The sequence below is a fragment of the Budorcas taxicolor genome, chromosome 23, assembly GCF_023091745.1.
Source record: "Budorcas taxicolor isolate Tak-1 chromosome 23, Takin1.1, whole genome shotgun sequence".
Classification (NCBI taxonomy): domain Eukaryota; kingdom Metazoa; phylum Chordata; class Mammalia; order Artiodactyla; family Bovidae; genus Budorcas; species Budorcas taxicolor.
This window is the reverse complement of record NC_068932.1, coordinates 50,419,092-50,443,303: the sequence shown is the minus strand read 5'-3', so window position 1 is coordinate 50,443,303 and position 24,212 is coordinate 50,419,092. Positions and strand designations below refer to the sequence as shown.

Genomic DNA, 24,212 nt, shown 5'->3' with positions numbered 1-24,212 from the left:
CTCGCCCCAGGAGGAGGCGGAGGCCAGGCAGCTGCCCCCAGACTTACTTGACAAACTTGTCCACGTGCGACATGGACGCTTCATAGTTCTTCCCTCCGAACTCCTGGCAGTGCAGGGCCAGGAAGTGTGGCCTGTGAGTGTGGACGACCTGCGGAGGAAGGCAGGCGTCAGGGCGGCCCCGACCCGGGGCGTGGGCCCAGGGAGCCCCCGGTCTCTCCAGAATGCTGGTGCTCCCCCCATGACAGGAGGGCCCACGTCGGCCACAGAGCTGCAGGCAGGGCCCGGAGGACAGCCATCCTGACGCCACCGTGGCCCCGCGGGGCTGCGAGCGCACGCGTGTCGTATGCGTGTGTCGGCGCTGTGCACACGTGTGTGCATGTTTCCCACCATCTGGGAGGGAGCGGGGCTTCCCTGGCAGCTCAGACAGTGGAGAAGCCGCCTGCAACGCGGGAGACCTGGGTTCAGTCCCTGGGTCGGGCGGATCCCCTGGGGAAGCGAATGGCGACCCACCGCCGTCTTCTTGCCTGGGGGTCCCACGCACACAGGAGCCCAGCGCGCCCCAGTCCAGGGGGCCACAGTCAGACACGGCTGAGCGACGGACACAGCACAGGAGGGGCAGAGCCGGCCGCGAGGGCGGGCGCTGTCTCACGCCCGACGCGCACCTGAGCCCCAGCCGAGCCCCTGGGGAGGTGGACACGCTGCAGCGGCCAGCGGGCCCGGGTGCAGCCACGCAGCGGCAGGCGGCAGAGCTGGCGGGCCCACTGCCCCGGGCTCGGCTCGGCCCAGCCCCCGGGCGAGGCCCGCAGCGTCTCCCTGGTCACCAGGGTCCCCCCCGCGCCAACCAGGCTGGCCCCGAGGCGGCGCCCAGCCAGGCCTCCCTCCTGTCACTCGACCTCAACCACGGAGTCGTCCCCGGAGCTGCGGCCCTGCTGCCTGGAGACTCTGCCGGGAGCACAAGAGGGCCGTCCTGAGAGGGCCGTCCTGAGCGGGGAAGCCATCCTGAGAGAGGGCCGTCCTGGGGGAGAGCCATCCTGAGGGGGAGAGCCGTCCTGGGGGAGAGCCGTCCTGAGGGGAGAGCCGTCCTGAGAGGGAGAGCCGTCCTGAGGGGGAGAGAGCTGTCCTGAGGGGAAGAGTCGTCCTGAGGGAGAGCCATCCTGAGGGGAGAGCCGTCCTGAGGGGAGAGCCGTCCTGAGAGGGAGAGCCGTCCTGGGGGAGAGCCGTCCTGAGGGGGAGAGAGCTGTCCTGAGAGGGAGAGCCGTCCTGGGGGAGAGCCGTCCTGGGGGAGAGCCGTCCTGAGGGGGAGAGAGCTGTCCTGAGGGGAAGAGTCGTCCTGAGGGAGAGCCATCCTGAGGGGAGAGCCGTCCTGAGCGGGGGAGAGTCGTCCTGAGGGGGAGAGCCATCCTGAGGGGAGAGCCGTCCTGAGCGGGGGAGAGCCGTCCTGAGGGGGAGAGCCATCCTGAGGGGAGAGCCGTCCTGAGCGGGGGAGAGCCGTCCTGAGCGGGGGAGAGCCGTCCTGAGGGGGAGAGAGCCATCCTGAGGGGGAGCGGTCCAGCGGCCCGGCAGCCCTGCAGCCCTCCCTGCACAGGGTCCTGACTCGGGCAACGGCCCGGACCCGCATCTCCCCTGGGCCCTGAAACAGGCTGGGCATCGGGAGCGACCCTTGGGTCACCGGGGCAGGTGTGGACCCACACAGGCTCAAGGGGGACCCGGAGGTCCCGGCCCCACCCCCTGGGGCGCCCACAGCTGGGGGAGCAGGCAGCGGTGCCAGGACGTCCACGGGCGGGGGCAGCGGCCAGGGCAGGGTGGCCGGGACAGGCAGTGAGGCCGGCGCTGGGGAAGCAGCAGGGCCCCGGCCGTCCACACCCCCATCCCGCCCGTCCTCTGCTCTGCGCTTCCCTTGGCGCGGCGACACGGCCGGCCCTGCAGCGCTCACCGAGACCCCGGAGCCACCCTGGCCTCCCCCGCCCACCATCCCAGAGGCAGGCATCCCGCAGCAGGCGGCCCACGCCCAGGCCGCAGAGCTGCTTCCCACACCGCCTGCACCAGCCTCGGCTACTGTGTCCTGCCCAGAGGTCAGCGAGCCGTGGACGGATGGGCGCGGTCAACGGGCTCAGACACGGCTCCTCTGGGCACAAGGGCAGTGAGGTCCCCGACGGGAAGGGGCCGCATATGGGGCTCAGCCAGCTGACCAGGGAGCGAGCCAGGGGGACGGGACGTGGGGCCAGGCCCTGGAGCGGAGCGCAGAGTGCCAGGCGGGGGCCAAAGGAAGCCTCGCTCGGCAGCAGCTGCCCCCGACCCGAAATGGCAAGCAGCAGGTGCAGCTTCAGGGCACGCGGCTGCACCCGGCTCGCACCTGCGTTCCGTTTGAGCGGGGTACAGGATGTTCACCAGGCCGCTTTCGCTGCCCCCTCAACACAGGCCCGGACCCCCCATTCCTGGACTCCGGCCTCAGGGCTCGGGAAGCCAGGCGGCACGCCTCCCAGCGGGCAGACTGCAGGCTGGCTTCTGGGCCCGGGGCCGGGGCCGCAAAGGGCATGAGGGACCTCAGTCAGAAGCAGCTCTGGGCAGCCTGGGTCAGGTGCCCAGATGGGCTGGCCTCAGGCCCAGGAACAAGTGACAGGACAGCATAGTCGCGTGAAAGCCACCAAAAGCTGCGTGATGTATGCGGCTGTCACCCGCTGCACCTGGCACCTGGGACAACACACAAAGCCAGACCTTTGCGAGGGGCCCAGGGTTCCACCCGAGCGGCGCCCCCCAGACACCCGGAGCTGCACAGACGGGGAGGGGCGTGGACAGCGCAGGTCATCCCGAGGAAGCTGGTGGCTCACGACCCCCCTCAGGGCTGCGTCCTCTGAGCCCAGTCCCCCTTGTCCTGCAGCTCAGGCCCAGAGCCAGTCCGGAGGCGGGAAGGGCAGAAGGCGCCCCAGACGTGGGCAGGGCTCTCGCGTGGGGTCCTGCAGGTCATGCGCCACGCCGTGCACAGAGGCTGTGGGTCACCAGAGTGTGGCAGGGACGGCGCCCGAGTCCCCGGGGAGGGCTGAGCGGCGCTTTCCAGGGACGCCCCACAGCCACGCAGGGAGGCCAGGACGTGACGCCCCAAGCAGCCGCCGGGTCAGGCGGGTCCCTCTGGGCAGGGACTTGCTGCCGCCTTCATGCCTGCACGCGTCTCCCTCAGCGGCCGCTCACTCTGTCATGGTCTGAACTGAAGTGGCCTTTTAAGGCACAGAATTCACTATTCACATCACGCCAAACTCCTCATACACTTGACTCTGACCCCACAAATCTCGAAAAAATCAAAAAATAGCCCACCCGCGCCCCCCCCACACGTCAGGGAGCCCCCTGCGGCCCGCAGGCCCAGCACACCTGCCACAGGGTCCGGTGGGGAGGCCCCTCCACACAGAGGAAGGGAGAGGGTGCTTCAAAAGCCACGATGAGGCGCCGGGATGAGCTCACACAGGAGTGGACAGGAGGAGACAAAGGCAGGTCTCACGTGAGAACAAAGGTGCTGACATGACGGGTCCTCATCACAAAGCGTTTGGGGAGGAAAGTGACAAAGACCTGTGGGAAGGGCCCGCACGTCGGGAGAGCAGCCGCCACACCCGTCTCCGCAGACCACAGACCACAGACCACGTACCCTCCATGCCAGAGGCCACACGGGGTCCACAGAGGCTCGCCCTGGGCTGGTCGGGGACGAACACACAGCTGGGAACGGGGCTCGGGGGAGAGAGAGGGTTCAGAGAAGCCTGGCCCCCGCAAGGAGCATCGGGGTGGGGGGTGTGAGGGGGGTTTGGGGGCCCCTGCAGGAAGCGGGAGAGGAGCCTGACGCCACATCAGAGTTTAGCCAGCACTCCCGCTCCACCCAGGACAGGCCCCCCCCCCGCCCACACACACAGACACACAGACACACACACACTCTTAGATCCATCACACACACACACACACACTTAGATCCATCACACACACACACACCCACACACACACACACACACTTAGATCCATGAGTTCATGACAACGCTAACCAACACCCCCATGCCAGTCAGAGTGGGGTCAGGACATCCCTCTGAAAACCGGTGGATGAAGAGAATGAAGCCCCCCCTCCCTCCTGCATCTCTGGGGAAACGGGAGGGCAAGCCCCACTCAGGGAAACGTCAAGCCGAGAAATGGAGGCGAGGCGCCAGGGCTAGACTCTGCAGGGCCACACGGGAGCCCAGAGCTTCCGGCTCAGATGGGAGGCGGGTACAGAGAGGCCCCCGTGCGAAAACCCAAGCCAACTTCCAACCCAGACGGAATCGAAGCAGCCCGAACGCGCCAAGAACAGAGTAGAAAGGCAGTGGGGGGGGGGGCAGGGGGCGGGGGGCAGGGGGCGGGTCACTGGGCTCACAGCTTCTGGATCTAACGGGCAGCCTGGTGACCAGTCCACACGGCCCTGGGCAGGCGAGGCCGAGGCGGCTGCGGACGGCAGAAACACTCAGCCCAGCGGGGTCCATGGATCCGGCTGCAGGGCGCCAGGAGGCCCCGCTTCTGCAGAGCAGGGCCGAGGGGAGGACGGGCCGGCTGCAGCGGGAATGTGAGCAGGGGAGCAGGGGGCAGGCGGGCGCTCTGAGATGCAGGGGAGGCACCTCCTTGCCCACAGCAGGCAGCACAGCTTTGCCCGACGGACAGAAGAGGGTGCTGTGAGGCCAGGAACTCAACCCGCGCCGAGGCTGCTGGGGGCGGGCAGAGGAAGGGGACGTCCCTGCAGGGCTGCGGCCCACGAGGAAAGAGCACCTCCAGGAAGAGGCCTGCCCTCGACAGAGGCACAGAGCAGCCCAGAGCTGCGAGCCCCCCGCAGACAGAGCTGAACATCCAAACAGGCGCCGAGGGGAGGAGAAACGAGAAAGAGAGACAGGATCGACCTCAGGACAGAAATGGGGAAAAGGACAAAATCGTCCCAGAAAAGAAAAGCAGGTTACAGGGCACCCGAGGGAGAACCAACTTCGAGCAAAGTTCAGCAAGGGCCACACAGGCCAGAGAAACCCAAGAAAGTGAAAAGAGCGCCAGTGAGAGGGCAGGGGCAGGGGCAGGCGTGGGCGAGGGCAGAGGGGGGAGCCTCCGCACCCCGGCACCAAGGGGAGAGAGCGAGGCAGGGCCCGGAACTCACATCTAGACCCAGGGCCCAGGGAAACCCTCCAAGGCAGGGGAGCTGAACCACACTGAGGGGCGCCTGAGCACCAGAGAGAATCACCCCAGAGCAACGGACCCCCAGGCACACCCCAGCGAAAGACACAGTCCTCCAGGCCCCCAGGAAGCAGAGCCACCGAGACCCACACCAGAACCAGAGACCCACCCCAGAACCACTGACACCCACTAAAACTGCTGACACCCACACCAGAACCAGAGACCCACACCAGAACTGTCAGCACTCACCAGAACCGCCGACACCCACATCAGAACCACTGACACCCACTAAAGCCGCCGACACCCACACCAGAACCAGAGACCCACGCCAGAACCAGAGACCCACGCCAGAACCACTGACACCCACTAATATCGCCGACACCCACACCAGAACCAGAGACCCACACCAGAACCGTCAGCACTCACCAGAACCACCGACACCCACACCAGAACCGCCAAGGCCCACACCAGAACCAGAGACCCACACCAGAACCGTTAGCACTCACCAGAACCGCCGACACCCACACCAGAACCGCCAAGGCCCACACCAGAACCACTGACACCTACTAAAACCGACACCCACACCAGAACCGACACCCACTAGAACCGCCAACACCCACACCAGAACCAGAGACCCACACCAGAACCGTCAGCACTCACCAGAACCACCGACAGCCACACCAGAACCACTGACACCCACTAAAGCCACCAACACCCACACCAGAACCGACACGCACCAGAACCATCAGCACTCACCAGAACCACCGACACCCACACCAGAACCGACACCCACTAGAACCGCCAATACCCACACCAGAACCATCAGCACTCACCAGAACCACCAACACCCACACCAGAACCGCCAAGGCCCACACCAGAACCAGAGACCCACACCAGAACCGTCAGCACTCACCAGAACCACCGACACCCACACCAGAACCATCAACACACACCAGAACCACCAACACCCACACCAGAACTGCCAAGGCCCACACCAGAACCACCGACACCCACACCAGAACCACTGACACCCACTAGAACCACCTACACCCACACCAGAACCAGAGACCCACACCAGAACCGTCAGCACTCACCAGAACCGCCGACACCCACACCAGAACCACTGACACCCACACCAGAACCACTGACACCCACTAGAACCGCCGACACCCACACCAGAACCGCCAAGGCCCACACCAGAACCACCGACACCCACACCAGAACCACTAACACCCAGTAGAACCACCGACACCCACACCGGAACCACCAACACCCAGTAGAACCGCCGACACCCACACCAGAACCAGAGACCCACACCAGAACTGTCAGCACTCACCAGAACCGCCGACACCCACACCAGAACCACTGACACCCACTAAAACCGCCGACACCCACACCAGAACCAGAGACCCACACCAGAACCGTCAGCACTCACCAGAACCACCGACACCCACACCAGAACCGCCAAGGCCCACACCAGAACCACCGACACCCACACCAGAACCGTCAGCACTCACCAGAACCACCGACACCCACACCAGAACCATCAACACTCACCAGAACCATCAACACCCACACCAGAACCGCCAAGGCCCACACCAGAAACACCGACACCCACACCAGAACCACTGACACCCACTAGAACCGCCGACACCCACACCAGAACCAGAGACCCACACCAGAACCGTCAGCACTCACCAGAACCGCCGACACCCACACCAGAACCACTGACACCCACTAAAACCACCAACACCCACACCAGAACCAACACCCACCAGAACCATCAGCACTCACCAGAACCACCGACACCCACACCAGAACCGACACCCACTAGAACCGCCAACACCCACACCAGAACCAGAGACCCACACCAGAACCGTCAGCACTCACCAGAGCCACCAACACCCACACCAGAACCACCAAGGCCCAAATCAGAACCACTGACACCCACACCAGAACCACCAACATCCACTAGAACCGCCGACACCCACCCCAGAACCGACACCCACCAGAACCGCCGGCAGCCACAACAGAACGAATGTCTAAGTGGAGCAGTGGCAGAACCCCCTTTTATAAAAACCCTCAGTGCGAGCAAGTGTAAGCCAAGAATCACACAGCTCAGCCAGCCGTCCTTCAAACATTTCCACGAGGAAACTCGGATGGGCTCTGTCCCCGTGAGCCCGTGTGGAGCTCCACTAGGGCAGGCTGGGCAGACGCTGACCGGGGGACCAGCACAGACTCAGGCCCCACAGCCGGCAGCCTCGAGGGAATGCCGCTGGGCAGGTGTGGAGGCCACGCGAGGGGGTGAGGCCGCCCCTGGGAACCTGACCCCAAGCCGGGCAGCAGGTCAGACCGGCTAGGCTGGGGGGCAGGGACGGGGTGCTGACCCTTGATTTAAAGTAGCAATTATAAATCATAGTTTACAGCAACTATAACCCGCTGGCTGGAGTCCCCAGTGCAGGCAGACAGACAGCACACGTTGCTCGGAGACCCACACGGTCCCAGCGCGTCCACGTGGCACGTGAAGGAGCAGGATGCTGACCAGAGGCAGGGGGACTCGAAACCCACAGCTGCCAGGAAGACCCTTCATGAGACGCAAGACGCCAGTCAACAGTTTCAAATGGAACGCGAGAGAAACGGAGAACTAATCCAAAAGAAAGCAGAAATGGGGAAATAAAGGGACAGACCAGAAGGTGTAAGCATAACACAGATAATAAGACGGCAGCCCCAAGCCCACCGTGCCGATGGCCACATTGAGTGCTGACGGTCTGGACCCACGCTGAGAGGCAGGGCTGCCTGGCCACCGTGGACGGTGGCGGCCGTGCCAGGCAGCACAGAGCAGAGCGCCCACCACGGAAGGCTCTGCGAGACGAGGCCCTGCTGGCGCCTGAGCCCCAGGGGCGGGGAGGCGCCTCAGCGAGCGGCGCGGGCTCCAGAGGACGACGGGCACAGGACGACCACAGAGGGCTGGGGAGGCAGACGCACACGTGCACACGGCCAGTGACGGGGACGCACACACGCGCGCCCGCACACACACGCGCGGGCAGTGCCCTGACAGACAGCCCAGGACACGGCCGCGGGTCGCACCCTCTCCTGTGGCCCACTCGGCAGGAAAGGCCATCGCCAGGCCACAGAGCAAACCACAGGCTGCTGCCCGGCTTTTCAGGGACCACAGTCAAAGATGGAGAAGCTCCATACGGTCAGGAAAGACAAGACCGGGAGCTCACTAGGGCTCAGATCATCAGCTCCTGACTGCAAAATTCAGGCTTCAACTGAACAAAGTAGGGAAAACCACTAGGCCATCCAGGTATGATCTAAATCAAATCCCATGTTTATACACCGGAGGTGAAAAATAGATCCAAGGGATCAGAAACGGTAGACACAGTGCCCGGAGAACTATGCATGGTGGACACAGTGCCCGGAGAACTATGCATGGTGGACACAGTGCCCGGAGAACTATGCATGGTGGACACAGTGCCCGGAGAACTATGCATGGTGGACACAGTGCCCGGAGAACTATGCATGGTGGACACAGTGCCCGGAGAACTATGCATGGTGTTCGTAATACTGTACAGGAGGCGGCGACCAAAACTATCCCCAAGAAAAAGAAATAAAAACAAAATGGTTGTCTGAAGACGCTTTACAAATAGCTGAGGAAAGAAGAGAAACGAAAGGCAAAGGAGATACCTTCATCCCCATCTGGATGCAGAGTTCCAAAGAATAGCAAGCGGAGATAAGAAAGCCTTCCTCAGTGATCGAAGCAAAGAAACAGAGGAAAACAACAGAATGGGAAACACCAGAGATCTCTTCAAGAGAATTGGAGATGCCAAACAAACATCTCATGTAAGAATAGGCGCAATAAAGAACAGAAACAGGAAGGGCCTAATAGAAGAAGAAGATGCTAAGAAGAGGTGGCAAGAATACACAGAAGAACCATACAAGAAACATCTTAAAGACCTGGATAACCATGATATTATGGTGACCCACCTAGAGCCAGACATCCTGGAGTGTGAAGTGAAGTGGGCCTTAGGAAGCATCACTACGAACAAAGCTAGTGGAGGTGATGGAATTCCAGCCGAGCTCTTTAAAATCCTAGGAGATGATGCTGCGGTAGTGCTGCACTCAATATGCCAGCAAATTTGGAAAACTCGGCTGTGACCACAGGCCTAGAAAAGGTCAGTTTTCATTTTTGCCAAAGAAAGGCAATGCCAAAGAATGTTCAAACCACTGTATAATTGCACTCATTTCACATGCTAGTAAGGTTACACTCAAAATCCGTCAAGCTCGGCTTTAACAGTATGTGAACTGAGAACTTCCATGTGTTCAAGCCGGGTTTCGAAGAGGCAGAGGAACAAGAGATCACACTGCCAACATTTACTGGATCATGGAGAAAGCAAGGGAGTTCCAGAGAAACATCTACTTCTGCTTCACTGACTATGCTAACGCCTTTGACTATGTGGATCACAACAAACTGTGGAAAATTCTTAAAGAGATGGAGTTCCAGACCACCTTACCTGTTTCCTGAGAAACATGTATGCAGGTCAAGAAGCAATGATTAGAACCAGACATAGAACAACTGCGTAGTTCAAAACTGGGAAGGGAGTAAGACAAGGCTGCATACTGACACCCTGCTTGTTTAACTTGCGCAGAGTGAGTACATCATGAGAAACGCCGGGCTGGACGAAGCACAAGCTGGAATCAAGATTGCCAGGAGAAATAGCAGCAACTTCAGATATGCAGATGATGCCACTTTAACAGCAGAAAGTGAAGAGGAACTAAAGAATGTCTTGATGAAGGTGAAGGAGGAGGTTTTAAAAAGCTGGCTTGAAACTCAGCACTCAAAAATCTAAGATCGTGGCACCTGGTCCCATCACTTCATGGCAAATAGAAGGTGGAAAGTGGGGCAGCGGCAGACTGTTTTCATGGCTCCAAGTCACTGTGGGCACTGACTGCAGCCGTGACATTAGAAGGCACTTGCTCCTTGGAGGAAAAGCCATGAGGAACCCAGACACTGCAATAAAAAGCAGAGGAATCGTTTTGCCAACAAACCATCTGGTCAAAGCTATGTTTTTCCCAGTGGTCATGTATGGATGTGAGAGCTGGACCATAAAGAAGGCTGAGTGCTGCAGAATTGATGCTTTTGAGTTGTAGTATTGGAGAAGACTCCTGAGACTCCCTTGGACAGCCAAGAGATCAAACCAGTCCATCCTAAAAGAAATGAGTCCTGAATATTCATTGGAAGGGCTGATGCTGAAGCTGAAACTCCAACAATCTGGCCACCTGATGAGAAGAACCGACTCACTGGAAAAGACCCTGATGCTGGGAAAGATTGAAGGCAGGAGGAGAAGAGGGTGACTGAGGATGAGATAGTTGGATGGCATCACCGACTCGACGGACATGAGTTTGAGTAAACTCCGGGAGATGGTGGAGGATAGGGAGGCCTGGCGTGCTGCAGTCCATGGGGTCGCAAAGAGTCGGACACGCCTGAGCGACTGAACTGCAGCAAGCGCTGCTGCCCCGGCTCTCTGAGCGCCCCTCCCGCACGTGCCTGCCTTGTGCGCTCACTGCGCTCAGGACAGACGCAGAGCAAGCACTGGATGGTGGGTCAGATCAACGCCATCACAAATGCCGCCGGAGCAGGACCAGCTGTCACCTGGGGGACCCCAGGACTAGGAGTGAAAGTGCCAGGCTGGGCCGCTAAGGTCAGAGCTGCAGGCCTCCCCCTGCCTCCAGGAAGGAGCCTAGACGGAGAGCCCTTCGGGGAGGATGGCATGGCTGTCTTGAGGATGGACAGGAAAGTCCCTCCAAGATGTGGGCAGCGAGCTCAGGCCACGACTGGTGGGAAGGAGCTCAGGGAAGCAGGAGCTGGACGGGCAGGGGACTCCTGGCCCCGGGGGTCAGGGCCGGGGCTTCCGCTGCGTGGCTCTAACTGGGCTCCCATCCTGCCCACCTGGCACAGGGTGGCTGACCACATCTGCATATGCGCTGGGCCAACATTCTTTACCAAAAAAAGGAGCTTCTGCGAACTCTAGGGGGGATGCGCAGGCAACTGATAGAAATACGTGGGTTCTTTCATAGGAAGGCTCAAAAATATTTTGGAAAAGAGTGAATTAGAGATTTTGGCAAGGAAGAGCTGAGGGAATTAAAAATAAAAACAAAAACACGCCACGCAGCCAAACAAAGCCAGGCCCTGTCCTGACGCTGTGCAGGTGGCGAGGAGAGGGCGGCCCTGGTCTCCAGGACACGCAGAGCTGCCCGGCCCAGCTAAAAATAGCAGCAGCCAGGCCTTGTTAGGCCTGCTCCAAAGAGAAGTATCTGAGTTACCTAAAAAGGAATTACATCCTACAAACAACCCAGTGCAGGCCGGAGAGCCGAGATAAGGAGCCGAAAAGGGACAAAGGAATTTCTCCGGAGGCAAGATTGCTATTTACCAGCTACGCCTGAGAACACCCTGCGGAGATGTCTGTGACCCTCAGCCTGGGAGGCGGGGGTCCTCTGGATGCCCAGCCGCCCGCCCTCTGGCCCAGGGCTGCTCCAGGACGGTGCAGGGGAGGTGCGGGCCTGCCCCCGAGAAGGCCCAGACTCAGCTCCTGGCAGCCCTGACCGGACGCGCTCCCAGAGCCCAGGCCCCACAGCCGCTGCCGGCTGGCACCCAGGGCAGCACGAGGCTCCACGAGCTCGCCAGCAGGCAGGGGGCCTGGCCATCCGAGCAGCGAGGGTGGCTCCCGGGCCCCGTGTGGGCAGGAGGGCCACTCCGAGTCCTTGAGGCTGGAGGGTTTCTAGTATGGACATTGATCCTGGGCACCCACAGGCGTACCTGACCGCCGACCGCAAAGCTGAAGCAGCGTCCAGCAAGCGAACTGTGGCTCTGCCCCAGATCTGGACAGACGGACGAAAGACTGCTCCTTCCAGAGGGGCAGAAACACGGAGCCTGGTCCGCACTTAACACAGCCTGGTGCTTGGGACATCAGAGGCCTCTTAGAATGACTCGATTTTCATTTAAGAAGCACCTTCCCCGCCGAGGGGCGAGCAGGATGGAAGCAGGTCCTGGGCTGCCGCCTGGCTCTCCCCACGGACCCCAGGGCCAGCTGGCGGCCACAGTTTCCCAATCTCAGCCCTGGAACCTCCTCCCCGAAGCCACCCGCTTCCTCAGGGTGGTTTCCAGTGCGAGGGGACACACACGCTGACCACGGGCTGAAAGGCTGCCTAGAGCACCCCCCACAGCCTCTGACCACAGCAGCCTCGTGGGCGTGAGCGAGCCCCCCAGGATCCACCTCGGTGGGGGGGTCCATGGGCATGAGTGAACCCCCCCAGGATCCCCCTCGGTGGGGGGGCCCATGGGCGTGAGCGAGCCCCCCAGGACCCACCTCGGGGGGCCCATGGGCGTAAGCGAGCCCCCCCAGGACCCCCCTCGGGGGGCCCATGGGCATGAGTGAACCCCCCCCAAGACCCCCCTCGGGGGGCCCACCTCTCTATCAGAGGGAAGCCTGGACATACCAGTGCCACTGCGTCAGGGGGCTCCCAGGGAGCACCCACCTCTCTCCGTATCAGAGGCAGACAGGGAGCTGCGGCTCTGGCTGGAATGGGGGTCAGGGTCCAAGGACCCGGATGTGATGCTCGTGTGCGCCAGGCACTTACAGGGGCAACTCGGGGCGTGTGGGGCAGACGGCACACCTGATCCCCGCCCGGCTGCACTGCTAGATGGGACCACGCTGACCCGGCAAGCAAGCAGCTCCTCAAGGCCAGTGACGGTTGTCATTGGGCCCCCGTGGGCCCCCAGGGAAGTGTGCCCTCTTCACGCACCGTGAGGGCGGGCTGCCATCCGCGGGCACAGCACAGACCAGCGGCGTCAGCAGCCCGTTGCGGGCTCGGTGGGTATGCAGGGAGGACCTGGCACCCTGGCACGAAGGAGGCTGGGCACTGGGGCAGCTGCAGACTCAGGCCGGGCCCAGAGCGGTGGGCGGCGGGCGCAGGGGGCCCAGGCGGAGGGAACGGGGCACTGCCTGCACCCCTGCCTCCCGGCCCAGCCCCCACCCTGCAGGAGCACCTCCCTCCTGGCCCCACACACCACACCAGCAGACCAGAGCACGAGCCCGGCTTCTCAGAGGCTGACGAAGAGAGCAGCAGGGACCCCGCCACTCGTCTCCCTCGAGAGGGACACCTCCCTGCTTCCTCGGGCCTTTCCTGATTGCTCTCGTCGCTGCATAGACATTTAGTTCAGTTCAGTCGCTCAGTCGTCCGACTCTTTCGACTCCATGGGCCGCAGCACGCCAGGCCTCCCTGTCCATCACCAACTCCCAGAGTTTACTCAAACTCATGTCCATTGAGTCGGTGATGCCATCCAACCATCTCATCCTCTGTCGTCCCCTTCTCCTCCTGCCTTCAATCCTTCCCAGCATCAGGGTCTTTTCCAATGACTCAGCTCTTCGCATCAGGTGGCCAAAGGACTGGAGTTTCAGCTTTAGCATCAGGCCTGTCAATGAACACCTAGGACTGATCTCCTTTAGGATGGACTGGTTGGATCTCCTTGCAGTCCAAGGGACTCTCAAGAGTTTTCTCCAACACCACAGTTTAAAAGCACCAATTCTTCGGCACTCAGCTTTCTTCACAGTCCAACTCTCACAACCATACATGACCACTGGAAAAACCATAGCCTTGACTAGATAGACCTTTGTCGGCAAAGTAATGTCTCTGCTTTTTAATATGCTGTCTAGGTTGGTCACAGCTTTTCTGCTAAGGAGCAAGTGTCTTTTAATCTCATGGCTGCAGTCACCATCTGCAGTGATTTTGGAGCCCAGAAAAGAAAGTCTCTCACTGTTCCCACTGTTTCCCCATCTATTTGCCATGAAGTGATGGGACCGGATGCCAGGATCTTCGTTTTCTGAATGTTGAGCTTTAAGCCAACTTTTTCACTCTCCTCTTTCACTTTCATTAAGAGGCTCTTTAGTTCCTCTTCGCTCTCTGCCATAAGGGTGTTACCATCTGCATTTCTGAGGTTACTGATATTTCCTCCCGGCAATCTTGATTCCAGCCTGTGCTTCGTCCAGCCCAGCGTTTCTCATGATGTACTCTGCACAGAAGTTAAATAAGCAGGGTGACAATATACATCCTTTACGTACTCCTTTTCCTATTTGGAACCAGTCTGTTGTTCCATGTCCGTTTCTAACTGTTGCTTCCTGACCTGCATACAGATTTCTCAGGAGGCAGGTCAGGTGGTCCGGTATTTCCATCTCTTGAAGAATTTTCCACAGTTTATTGTGATCCACACAGTCAAAGGCTTTAGCATAGTCAATAAAGCAGAAGTAGATGTTTTTCTGGAACTCTCTTGCTTTTTCAATGATCCAGTGGACGCTGGCAATTTGATCTCTGGTTCATGTGCCTTTTCTAAAACCAGCTTGAGCACAGACATTAGCACGTCTCATCAGGTGTATAGCCACTGCTTCATTCCGGTGCTGCTGTGCACATTCACGTTTGATGTAAAGATGCCTTCAAGGTGCCGTGTGTGTGGCACACTCACTCCACTCATCTACATCAGTTCACAGCCACATTTCTGCGTGCTCCTCAAGGCCTCCGGAACAGCACATCACGCCTTCTGCCCAGACACAGGTCAGCTCCCTCCCTCCACCCTGTAGGACTCTACTCCCTCTCTGGCCCTGCGACGAGGACCAGGACCTTCACCGCCAGGCAGGACGCAGGCAGGCCCTGTGCACCGCCCCACTCCAGGGTCCCGGCAGGAAAGCATCTCATCTCCCGGGAGCTGCGCCATCAGGCTCGGGGCACGAGTGCTCTACAGAAGCTCCTTCCACGCAGCTTGCCAGAAGCTTTCATCAGAAATGGTTATAGAATTTCAGCAAACGCTTTTCCTGCATCTGCTGAGACGATCGTGTGTTTTTTCTTCACGGTCGGTTGACTTGGGTGATCTTATCTTTAATTTTTGAGCATTGCGCCGGGCTTGCACCCCTTGGTGCTCACGCATAACTTTTTGATGTGCCGCTGTTTCTATGGGCGTGTGTGTGTGCATGCACGTGTGTGCATGTGCGGGTGTGCGTGCCTGTGCACGCGTGTGTGCATGTGTGCGCGCATGTGCACATGTGTGTGCACGTGTGTGCATGCGTGTGGGGGTGTGTGTGTACGGCCTGCATTGTTACACGCATAAACAGTTCTAGACGTTTGCTTTGCTGAAGTTCCTTGAACCTGGGCGCTCATCCCCGCAGGAGGCAGGCCTGTGTTTCCACCGAGACGCCTCTGCCGCCTCTGCTCTCAGGGCACTGCTCACGTCACAGCATCACGTGTTCCAACCTTCTTGAAAAGCTCGACAGAAACGTCACGTCTGACAGAACTTGTCAGTGTCGAGCAAAACTGTAACAAAGCGCCCGTTCATTTCTTCTTGACTCAGCTCCCTTTGCTTTTCCAAAAACATCTTCCTTTCACGCAAGTGTCCAGATTTATTGGCAAAAAGTTGTTCATGATCATTCCCTTACTATCTTTTTATTGTCTGCAGGATTTTCAGTGACCATTCCCCAATGTCGAATTTCTGAAATTGATCATTCTCATCTTCTACTTTCAGAACTTAGATATAGAAGAGCAAGTTAAATGGAAAGTAATCAAGAAAAAGGAAACAGAAAACAATGGACAGAATCAATAGACTCACACACAGGCCCCAAGGCCGCACAGCTGGGGACCCCTGACCGTCCCACGGACAGAATAGAATCACATACAGGCCCCGAGGCCGCACAGCTGGGGACCCGCAACCGGCCGGTGGACAGAATCAATAGAATCACACGCAGGCCCCGAGGCCGCACAGTTGGGGACCCCTGACCGTCCCGTGGACAGAATCAATAGAATCACACGCAGGCCCCGAGGCCGCACAGCTGGGGACCCCTGACCGCCCGTGGACAGCAGGGTCTGGCGTCCCTGCATCTTTGCCTGCCTGCTCTTTTTTTATTGGTTGTAAACATAGGATCGAGCATCCCAGCTCACTGGACACTAGCCTGGGCGTCCTCTCGGGCTCTACCTGTGGCCAGTACAGCCTGGCCTCCAGTCCCCTGAGCCACACTGTACTGTCCCTGCCCACTGCTTGAGGTCTGAAAACCAGTGTCTCTTATGCATTTTCTGGTTCTAATTTGTTTAAGACAGGACGGGAAAGTTTGTACCTGTTTCTGTGTGTACCCAGGTTCGATCCCTAGGTTGGGAAGATGCCGTGGAGAAGGGAGTGGCTACCCACTCCAGTGTTCTTGCCTGGAGAAGCCCATGGACAGAGCAGCCTGGCAGGCTACAGTCCATGGGGTCACAAAGAGTCGCAAAGAGTCAGACACGAATGAGCGACTTTCACTTTTCACCTTCTCCGTGTTACCTGGAAGCAGATAATACTCATCACGTTATTTTTTAAATTATTGTCAGGGAAAATTGCGAAAGGCTTTCAAATGGGCATAACAGATTAGGGGCGCCCTGTCCCTGTCTGGGCTCTCTCAACCTTAGTGACCCCCAAGCTGTTGTACAGTCCCGTGAACTCTGAACTCCCGCAGCAACGCAAGGGCTCAGGACCGCAGGACGCCAGTGTCCAGAGGAGCACAGCTCGCGCCTGGCCGGCCCTGCACCCGTGGACGTGAGCTCCCCTTGGCGTCGCTGAAGTGAGAGGCCGCTGTTCCCCCTTTGGACTCTTCTTTGAACCAGTTCTAACACCTTACTGGCTCTCTCGTCGGTAAATGACAAATATCTATTATCTCAATAAAGAGTCATTACCACTTGCACGTTTTCGTGTCTGTGTGTGAGCCAGCGCCCCACATGCCGTCAACACACCCGCGGTGCTGCGACCAGCCCAGGGCGGCACCTTCTCCCTGGGACGCACAGACATCGGGCGGGAGGCTCTGACGTCAAACTCGAGGCAGAATTCGGCGGGGGGGGCATTTATTTACCCTCATCTCTGCGCAGTTCCTCACTCATTCAGCCAGAGAGCTGAGCACACCCTGCGCATACACACTCCTGGTCCCCAGGCTGAGGCGTGTGTTCCGGGGAGGAGGAGGCAGGCGCCCGGACACTGACTTGGAGGGAAACGCTTGCCCACCCCCTAGGCTCCGCTTCGGGGTACAGCTGCCAGGCTGCATGTGCGACCGAGAGGCTGGGAAGGGGCGCCTCCCGCCTGATCCTGGGGGGCCGTCACCGCCAGGACCCCTCTGAGCCTGGACCCAGGCCCGCCACCCGCCACCACGCTGACGTGCTCCCACCACGTCTCACACCTGCCAGGGCCAGCTGTGCAGAGCAAACAAAAGTGATGGAGAGAGGAGAGCCGACGGCGGAGACGGGGCTCCTCACTCCAGGGCCTCTCACTCCACAGTCAGGCCGGGCAGCCGCTGGGGCCTGAGCACGCCTCCAAGGTGACCCTCTCCAGGAAAGGGGCTTCGCCCGGCCCACTGGGCCAGCTGCCTGCCGAGAGCTGACCCCACAGCTCAGCTGGGGCAGGCTTCGGCCGGGGACCCTGAGGCCACTGCCCACCTGGGCAGGTGAGAAGTGCGGAAGGACGGGCTGGGAATACCCCACGACAAGAACAAGGCCCACACCCCACTAGATGCTCCCCTGGCACCTTGCGCCGCCCCCCACCCTCCTGGGCCTTGGGTGGGAACCCATCCCCCTTGGCCGAGACCACCTCCCCCTCCAATGGCCCAGGCCCTTCCTGCTGGACACCGGGCCTCTCGGTTCTGGAAAGGACTTGCTGCCCGCCCTGGCCTTCACTGTGGCTGGAGCATCTTGGGGTGTGGACCACCCACACCAGCAGACTGGACAAGCAACTACCCCTAGCACCAGCGTGGATGGCAGGAGTCGGGGGACAGCCTGGACACAGGGGCCCCCGAGCGGACCCGCTGCAGCTCAGCGGCCTAGGGCTGCCCGACTCCCACACCTCCTCCTGCTGGCAAAGCACCCGTGCCCTCCCCGCAGACCCGCCACAGAAGTGCCCTGCGCCGTCGGCCACGCTGTCCCCGCCCGGCTCCCTGGTCTGCGGCCCCGCCAGCCTCCAGGGCCCACAGTCCCCCAGCAGCCCTGGCCGAGCAGGACGCTGCTCACCCACCAGTTCCCAGTGGCCTCTCACATGCCCCACAGGGGGTCCCACGTGCGTCACCCACCCGGGGAACATGGGCTCCAGGAGCAGAGCTCTCTGTCGACCCTGCAGAGCGGACCCCGACATCCTGGAGAGAGCTGAGCACAGACGTGGGGCCCCCTGGGGAGCCGGGAAGGAGTGGCTCGCCCGACAGGCCTCGCCTGGAGCCTCCGGCCAGGGTCCAGCCTGGCGTCAGCAGGCATCCTACCCAGACCCCGGGGCCCCACACGGGCTCCGCCACCCCACCCTGCGCTGCAGGGCCTCCTGAAGGTCCCTGCTGGTGAAGAGCAGAGCCCCAGCCGGGGGCATCTAAGCAGGCAGGGGCCTCTGAGGAGGAACCAGGAAGTGGGAGGCACCCCTCCCCTCCCCTCCCCTCCCCTGCCGTGGGACACCCCTCCCAGGGGGACCCCCACCCCAATCCCCCCATGCCACCCCACCCCACACCCCCCCAGGACAGCGAGGCCACAGCCCCACCCCCTCCCCTGAACCCCCCTCTCAGGGGGCCCCCCTGTGGGAACTCTCCCCCACCATGCCCCCCGCCCCCCCAGGACACGGAGGCCGCAGCCCCTCCCCTCCCCATCCGTGGAACCCCCCTCCCAGGGGGATCCCCAGTGGGAACACTCCCCCACTGCGCCCCCCCGAACCCCCCAGGACAGCGAGGCCATAGCCCCTCCCCCTCCCCCAAACCCCCCTCCCAGGGGCCCTCCCCGTGGGAATTCTCCCCCTCCCATGCCCCCCACCCCCCCAGGACACAGAGGCCACAGCCCCTTCCCCTCTGTGGAACCTCCCTCCCAGGGGGACCCCTCGGTGGGAACTACCCCCGCCCGCCACGCGCCCCCCGGGTGGGAACTCCCCCCACCCCAGGACACCGAGGCCGCAGGGGAACCGAGCCTGCAGCAGCCTGAGCTGCTCCCTCACGTGGGCCGGCTGCCGCCCAGCTCTTACCTGATAAAACTCCCGGAGCCAGTTCCTCTGGAGGTTTTCTGGCTGTAAATTAAAGAGAAGAAAGAGGACGGTCAGGCCCGTGACACAGGCCGGCAGCCACGAGCAGAGGCTAACGCGATGGCCTGTCTGCGTGCTCACTGCAGGGCCGGGGCACAACGAGGTGGGGGCCCCTTCCACACCAGGGCCCGGTCCGCCACTCAGCGGGGATGAGGGGCAGGCACTGGAGCTGGACCCACAGCTGACCCCAGTCCTGCTCGTCCTCAGCAGTGGGGGGTCCCTGGAAGGGCTTCCTGGAGCCAGGCCAGGGCGTCAGGCAGGACCCAGCAGCGTGGGGTCCCAGGACTGGCCTGAGAACGGGCAAAGAGCTGTGTGGCCCCAAGTGTCGCCTTTGGGCCTGCAGGCCCCAGGGAAGAGCTGGCACAGGGTCCCGAGAAAATGGGGGTGTGCCTCTTCCCACATGTCCCACCAGGCTCCTGGACCCCGAGACCAGCCAGCCGAGCAGGGCACGCAGCCCCAGCCAACCCAGCATGGTCAAGGCGCTGAGACGGGGATGGGAGACACACGGGGACCCTCAAAAGGCGGTGCAGAGCTTCAGAAGTGGGAGGTGAGAAGCCCTGAGACCAGTGGCAACCGCACCAACGTCCAACGCCACTGGGCCACACGCAGAAACGGGGAGGACGCCCAGTCTGATGCCGCCTGCTATCCGCCACAACTCCGAACAAACAGACAACCCAGCACCCATCGAGACTCACGCCCTAGATCCAAGCAGGGCTCTGGGCACCGAGGCTGCGAGTGAAGCCAGGGGCCAGGCTGACCACAGCCGGTCCCAACACAGCAGCAGCAGCGCCACAGGCGGGGGCTGCCACCAGCGGAGGTTTCCACGTGTCCCGAAAAGCAGGAAGACTGGACTGCGGACACATCAGCGAACAAAGAGAAACAACTGCTGCGGACCCAGAGTCTCACAGGCCACAGAGCAGGGGGTGGACAGCGTCCCAGGCGCCTGCCAGACAGAGACGGCGGCCGGAGTCCAGCCGGGTGTGGGGTCTTCCAGTCCCCAAGGCCAGGCTCGGGAGCCAGGCCCCCGGCCCCACCTCTGAACAGCAAGGAGGGCACGCCTTGCCCCTCACCACCCTCACGGGCGAGCGAAGAGATGACAGCAGGAGGCGGCAGCCCGGAGAAGCCCCGGCCGAGGCTGAGAGCCGACACTGGGCTTCAGGGAGACGCACGCCCGAGCCAGAGTCCACCCTACGTCCTCAGGAGGCTGACAGCAGACAGCAGCGAGCGTGGGGGTCTGCAGAAGCGGACCCTCAGACACGCTGGGGGTGCAGGCGCCATGGGAAACAGCGTGGACTTGCCATGTGGCCGGGCGATGTGCCCGCGAGACCCGGAAATGCTCATCCGCAGGGACAGAGCCACGAAAGGCAGGAACCACCTGAGACCCATCAGCTCAGGGACAGAGAGATAAGGCATGTGGCCACACTGCACGGGAGCCACGGACACGGCCACACGGGCCACACGGGCCATCGGTAGGCCACAGGCAGAGCGTTAAAATACGTGGCACGCAGCACAGCACAGCAGCCATGGACACAGCCCCACGTGGGCAGGCCTCAGAAACACCATGCTCAGTGCGAGACGCCGGACTCCAGCTCACACAGCACCCAGAACTGGCAGGCCCACAGATGGGGCGGGCCGCTGCTGGCCCCAGCGTCCAAGAGCGGAGCTAGTCTGTGCTGACCATGCAGAGGGCAGCTCCGCTTTGAGAGCAGGGACAGGACTGAAGTGTGAGCCCCTCTCCCACAGACCCCGCGGACCCCTACCTGAGCCACAGACCCAGCATACCCCACGCCAGGGCCGGCACAGGGGCAGGGACCACAGTCAGTCGGCCTCGGGCCCCGAGGCAATCAAAGGAAAAGAACTTTCAGGGCAAGGCCCCCAATTCCACCCCCAGCCCTGACTGAGGACAAAGGGGCTGGTATGGGGGTGCAGAGGGCCCCACCAGCATTTCAGCAACCTTTCCACACCAGCACTGTGAGCTCGGCCTGGAGACAGAGGAAGGAGAGATTCGGTCCACAGTCCTGTTGTCCAGGGGCATGGCTGGACGTGACGCCCCTAGCCTTGCACTCGACCCCACAGCCCTGCCCAACACACACGTGTCCACGACGTCCTCGCCAAAACCCTGTAGGAAGCAGCCCTCAGCAGAATTGATGCTTCTGAACTGTGGTGTTGGAGAAGACTCTTGAGAGTCCCTTGGACTGCCAGGAGATCCAACCAGTCCATTCTGAAGGAGATCAGCCCTGGGATTTCTTTGGAAGGAATGATGCTAAAGCTGAAACTCCAGTACTTTGGCCACCTCATGCGAAGAGTTGACTCATTGGAAAAGACTCTGATGCTGGGAGGGATTGGGGGCAGGAGGAGAAGGGGACAACCGAGGATGAGATGGCTGGATGGCATCACGGACTCGATGGACGTGAGTCTGAGTGAAGTCCAGGAGTTGGTGATGGACAGGGAGGCCTGGCGTGCTGCAATTCTTGGGGTTGCAAAGAGTCGGACATGACTGAGCGACTGAACTTAACTGAACTGAAAACCAGCTGAACTGCTGCTGTTTAAGACCCCTCACCACATTCCCAAACAACCCACAGGACAGGCGTGACCGGGACCCTCAATCCTGTCCCCGGCCCAGGACCCAAACGGCGTGACTGCTCAGGTGAGCCCGCGAAGTGTCCAAGGGCGAGGACCACCCAACCTTCCTAAACCTGAGCTTCTCACCTTGGTGCCCGGGACTCACTCCCTGCAGGAGGCGTCCAGGAGTCGTCCCAGAGCCGCTGCACAGGGAGCTTGAGCCTGGAGCCGGAGGAAGGGCCTGGGGCGGGCACAGAGCAGGGGGAGTCAGGCCCCAGACAGCAAGCGGGCTCACGCACACTGGGGGCGTGATGCCCCATGCTTGAACCAAGGGTCCTGCACAAGGAAGGGCTGAGTGAAGCTCTGGGGCCGGAGGGCCTCCCTCTCCCAAGACAGGCTGGACACCGGCCGCAGGCGAGGCACCTGCGGGTAGGTCCCCGGGAGAACACGGGCATGTGGCGGAAGCAGGCTGCCTTGCGTGACTCTGGACGGCACCGACGGGAATCACCGCGGGGACAGAGGCCTGCAGGGTCCCCTGTAATGGAAACCGCACGCACAGGCCCCGGGGCCGTGACAACAGATCTCTCCGCACGGCCTGGGCTCGGTCCCCAGCGCCGCCACCGGTTCTCAGGCCTCCGCTCCTACCATCCCTACCGGGCATTCAGAACCTGGCCAGGTACTCCAGGGCCATGCACACACACGTGTGCACATACCACACATGAACACTGAGAGCACACACAGTCCCACATGTGCACACACCCGCACACCCACACACCCACATATACACACGTGAGTACACGCACACACGTGCACATGCATGCCCACAAGTGCACACCCACACGTGCACACATGTGCACACACCCACACATGCAGACACACGAGTGCATGCACACACATGCACACTGAGAGCACGTACACTCCCACACATGCACACACACACACCCCACACACATATGCACACATGAGTACACATGCGTGTGGATGCATGCTCACAAGTGCACACCCACATGTGCGTACACACACACATGCAGACACATGAGTGCACGCACACACCTGGACATAACTACCACCTGGACTTGGCCCTGTGGGGGAGGAAGAGCGCGGTTCATGGCCCGCCCTCCCCAGTCACAGACCCGCACAGCCTCCTATAAGTGGTGCGCAGCCTCCTGTAAGTGGCGCACAGCCTCCTGTAAAGTAGGCGCACGGCCTCCTGTAGTGGTACACAGCCTCCTGTAAGTGGGCGCGCGGCCTCCTGTAAGTGGGCGCGCGGCCTCCTGTAAGTGGGCGCGCGGCCTCCTGTAAGTGCAGGCCCGCTCTACCACCGCCCAGGATGTCCTGGCCACACTGACCAGAGCGTGCTCCACAATGACTCACACAGAAGCCCACCTGCTCTGGGGGCCCTTAGCCCCAAGCAGCTTGTAGGTCATCTGGGCGCCCTGCTGCAGCCTGTGAAACGGATCAGAGCCCTCTGTGCATGGTTGGGCCCATGGCCTGGGAGCGGTCCTGCCGGGTCAACAGCCTAAGAGCAGCGCAGGGATGCCCTGCAGGACGGCCACATCGGGAAGGGGCAGCAGGACCTGAGGCTCCTCTACTTGGACTCTGGGTCACCAGCTCGCTTAGATCACCAGTATGACTCTCAGCCCAGGCGGCTGTGGGTTCCCCGAAACCATTAACCCAACAGTCCTAATAAAAGTGCTTTAAACAAAGATATCCCGTGTTTATGTTTAGAGAGGCCTCCAGAGGCTGTGGGATAATCAAAGGGCAGCTCTAAACAGACAACAGGGGATGAGAGCGGCTGGAGAACCCAGCCCACCTGCACATCAGGGCCGTGCTGACCCACTCACTGACCTGAGCCGGGAACTTCCTGGCCAGCATCTCACCCGCCCAGCTGACTGCTGGCTCCTCAGCCCCTCCGGGTCCCTGCAGGTTGTCTGCTCACCCCTGACCTCCACACGGGGACATCCCTCTCCCTTCACAAGCGCTCCTCATGGCCTCGCCCAACTCCGGAGCCCCCAGCTTGGACCCCGGATGCTGAGGGGCAGCACCATGACCCCAGGCCACCAGACCTCAGGCTCCTCTGCCCTCCCCACTCTCAGACTCACACATGCTCACACACTCACACTCACGCAGACACACTCACACACAGCCACTCACACATACACACACATGCTCTCACACACACTCATGCAGACACACTCAGACACACACACACATGCTCACACACATACACACTCATGCAGACACACTCAGACACACATGCTCACACACACGCAGACACACACAGCCACTCACACATATACACACATACTCTCACACACATACTCATGCAGACACTCAGACACACATGCTCACACACTCAGACACACACACACATGCTCACACACATACACACATGCAG

At 61.0% G+C, this 24,212-nt stretch overlaps 1 protein-coding gene across 1 annotated transcript in view; it reads right to left on the bottom strand.

Annotated features, from left to right (window-relative positions):
- INPP5A (inositol polyphosphate-5-phosphatase A) overlaps positions 1-24,212 on the bottom strand; it is a 151,422-nt gene that overhangs the window by 77,346 nt on the left and 49,864 nt on the right. The window contains exons 2-3 of the mRNA XM_052660644.1: positions 19,196-19,237; positions 48-148 (exon numbers count right to left, since the gene is read on the bottom strand). Coding sequence (XP_052516604.1) covers positions 48-148; positions 19,196-19,237 — 143 coding nt within the window. The remainder of the gene's footprint in view (positions 1-47; positions 149-19,195; positions 19,238-24,212) is intronic.